This window comes from Myotis brandtii, unplaced genomic scaffold (genome assembly GCF_000412655.1).
Source record: "Myotis brandtii unplaced genomic scaffold, ASM41265v1 scaffold306, whole genome shotgun sequence".
NCBI classification, from domain to species: Eukaryota; Metazoa; Chordata; class Mammalia; order Chiroptera; family Vespertilionidae; genus Myotis; species Myotis brandtii.
The window spans coordinates 28,253-29,858 of NW_005361698.1; the positions used below are offsets into that span (position 1 = coordinate 28,253).

The 1,606-nt window shown below is 36.1% G+C and overlaps 1 protein-coding gene across 1 annotated transcript in view; it reads left to right on the forward strand.

The window, feature by feature from the left end:
• LOC102261085 (adhesion G protein-coupled receptor E2-like) overlaps nucleotides 1–1,066 on the forward strand; it is a 27,836-nt gene extending 26,770 nt beyond the window's left edge. The window contains 1 exon segment of the mRNA XM_014542626.1: nucleotides 875–1,066. Coding sequence (XP_014398112.1) covers nucleotides 875–901 — 27 coding nt within the window. The 3' untranslated portion in view covers nucleotides 902–1,066.
• The last annotated feature ends 540 nt before the right edge of the window (nucleotides 1,067–1,606 follow it).

Consider the following 1,606-nt stretch of genomic DNA (forward strand, 5'->3'; position numbering starts at 1 on the left):
AGGGGCTGAGGGCCATTTTCAGGCTGGCTAAGCCCCCCAGGGGGTACCCTCACCCCATGAGGTATGGCCAGCCTGGGTGAGGGGCTGATGGCTATTTGCATGAAATCAATGTGTTTTTCTCACATCTCACATCAATGTTTCTCTCTGTCTTTCCCTCTCTCTTCCAAGCTCTTAAAAATCAATGGAAAAATATCCTCGGATTAACAACAAAAGAAAAAAAAATGTAAAGACCCTTTGTCTAAGTATAGTCATATTCTGAGGTCCTGGGGGTTAGGATTTCAACATGAATTTTGAGGAGATATAATTCAGCCAATAACAATGCTACAACGTGAATGAATCTCTAACATATTCTAGGTAAAAGAATTCAGACACAATGGTTATATATTGGAAAATTCTATTTATATGAAATATCCAGTATAGGTAAATCTGTGGAGACAGACAGTAGGTTGGTGGTTGCCAGGATTGGGAGAGGGTAATGGGAAATGACTACCTAATGAGCATGGAGTCTTCTTTGGGGTGATGAAAATGTTTTAGAACTAGATAGAAGGATGAGTGCATATCGCAAATGTACTAAATGCCACTAAATTGTACACCTTAAAATTATTTAATTTATGTTATGTGAATTTCATATATTACATAAGTTTGTAAATTTGATATTAAATGAAAGTGTGTGTTTATGTGTGCATAAAGAGATAGATCAATGTGGCAAAACAATAATTGCTGAAAGGTACATAGATGTTCCTCAAATTTCCAGAGGTCTGAAATATTTCAAGTAAAAAATTTAGGAAAACTAAGAAAAGACTTGATGTTTTAATTATTATTTTTTTATTTATTTTTAGCCATTTCCATCATTTTAGTTTTATCTCTTTCCCAGGTAAAAGGTGATGGATTGACAGCATAAAAGAGGAAATTAAGTCAATTCTAAGAAAACTAAAAGTGGGTCACTAAAGAAAAAGAGGTGAAATCACATGATTATTGTCCTTTTCTTTCTGACTTATTTCACTTACGATAGTACTCTCCTGATTGATGTTGTTGCAAATGCCAATACTTATTCTTTTTTATGACTGAGTAGTATTCCAGTGTATATATGTACCACTTCTTTGTTGATTCACCCAACAATGGACACAGAGGTTGTTTACATATCTTGACTATTGTAAATAGTGCTACAATGAATATAAGGGTAAATATATCTTCATGAATTGGTTTTTTAATATTCCTCAGATACATACTGAGAAGAAAAATAGCAGAATTATGCCAAATTACATACAATGTTAACATTATAACCTATAATGTTATTAACCAATCCTACCTCAGTAATCTACACTAATAAAAGACAAATATGCAAATTGACCGTACCTTCACTATGCCTTAAGCCACGCCCACCAGCCAATCAGAGTGACTATATGCAAATTAACCCAACCAAGATGGCGGCCGGCAGCCACGGGGCTAGAGCAAGGAGGCTTGGTGGCCCAGTGATGGAGGAAGCCAAGCTTCCCACCTGACGCAGCCGGCTCTGAGCTCCACTCAAGGCAACAAAGTTTCAATTATAGAAGGTAGATAAATCCCAGAATAAAAAGAAAAAAGAAAAAAAGGAGAGGCTGGGAGC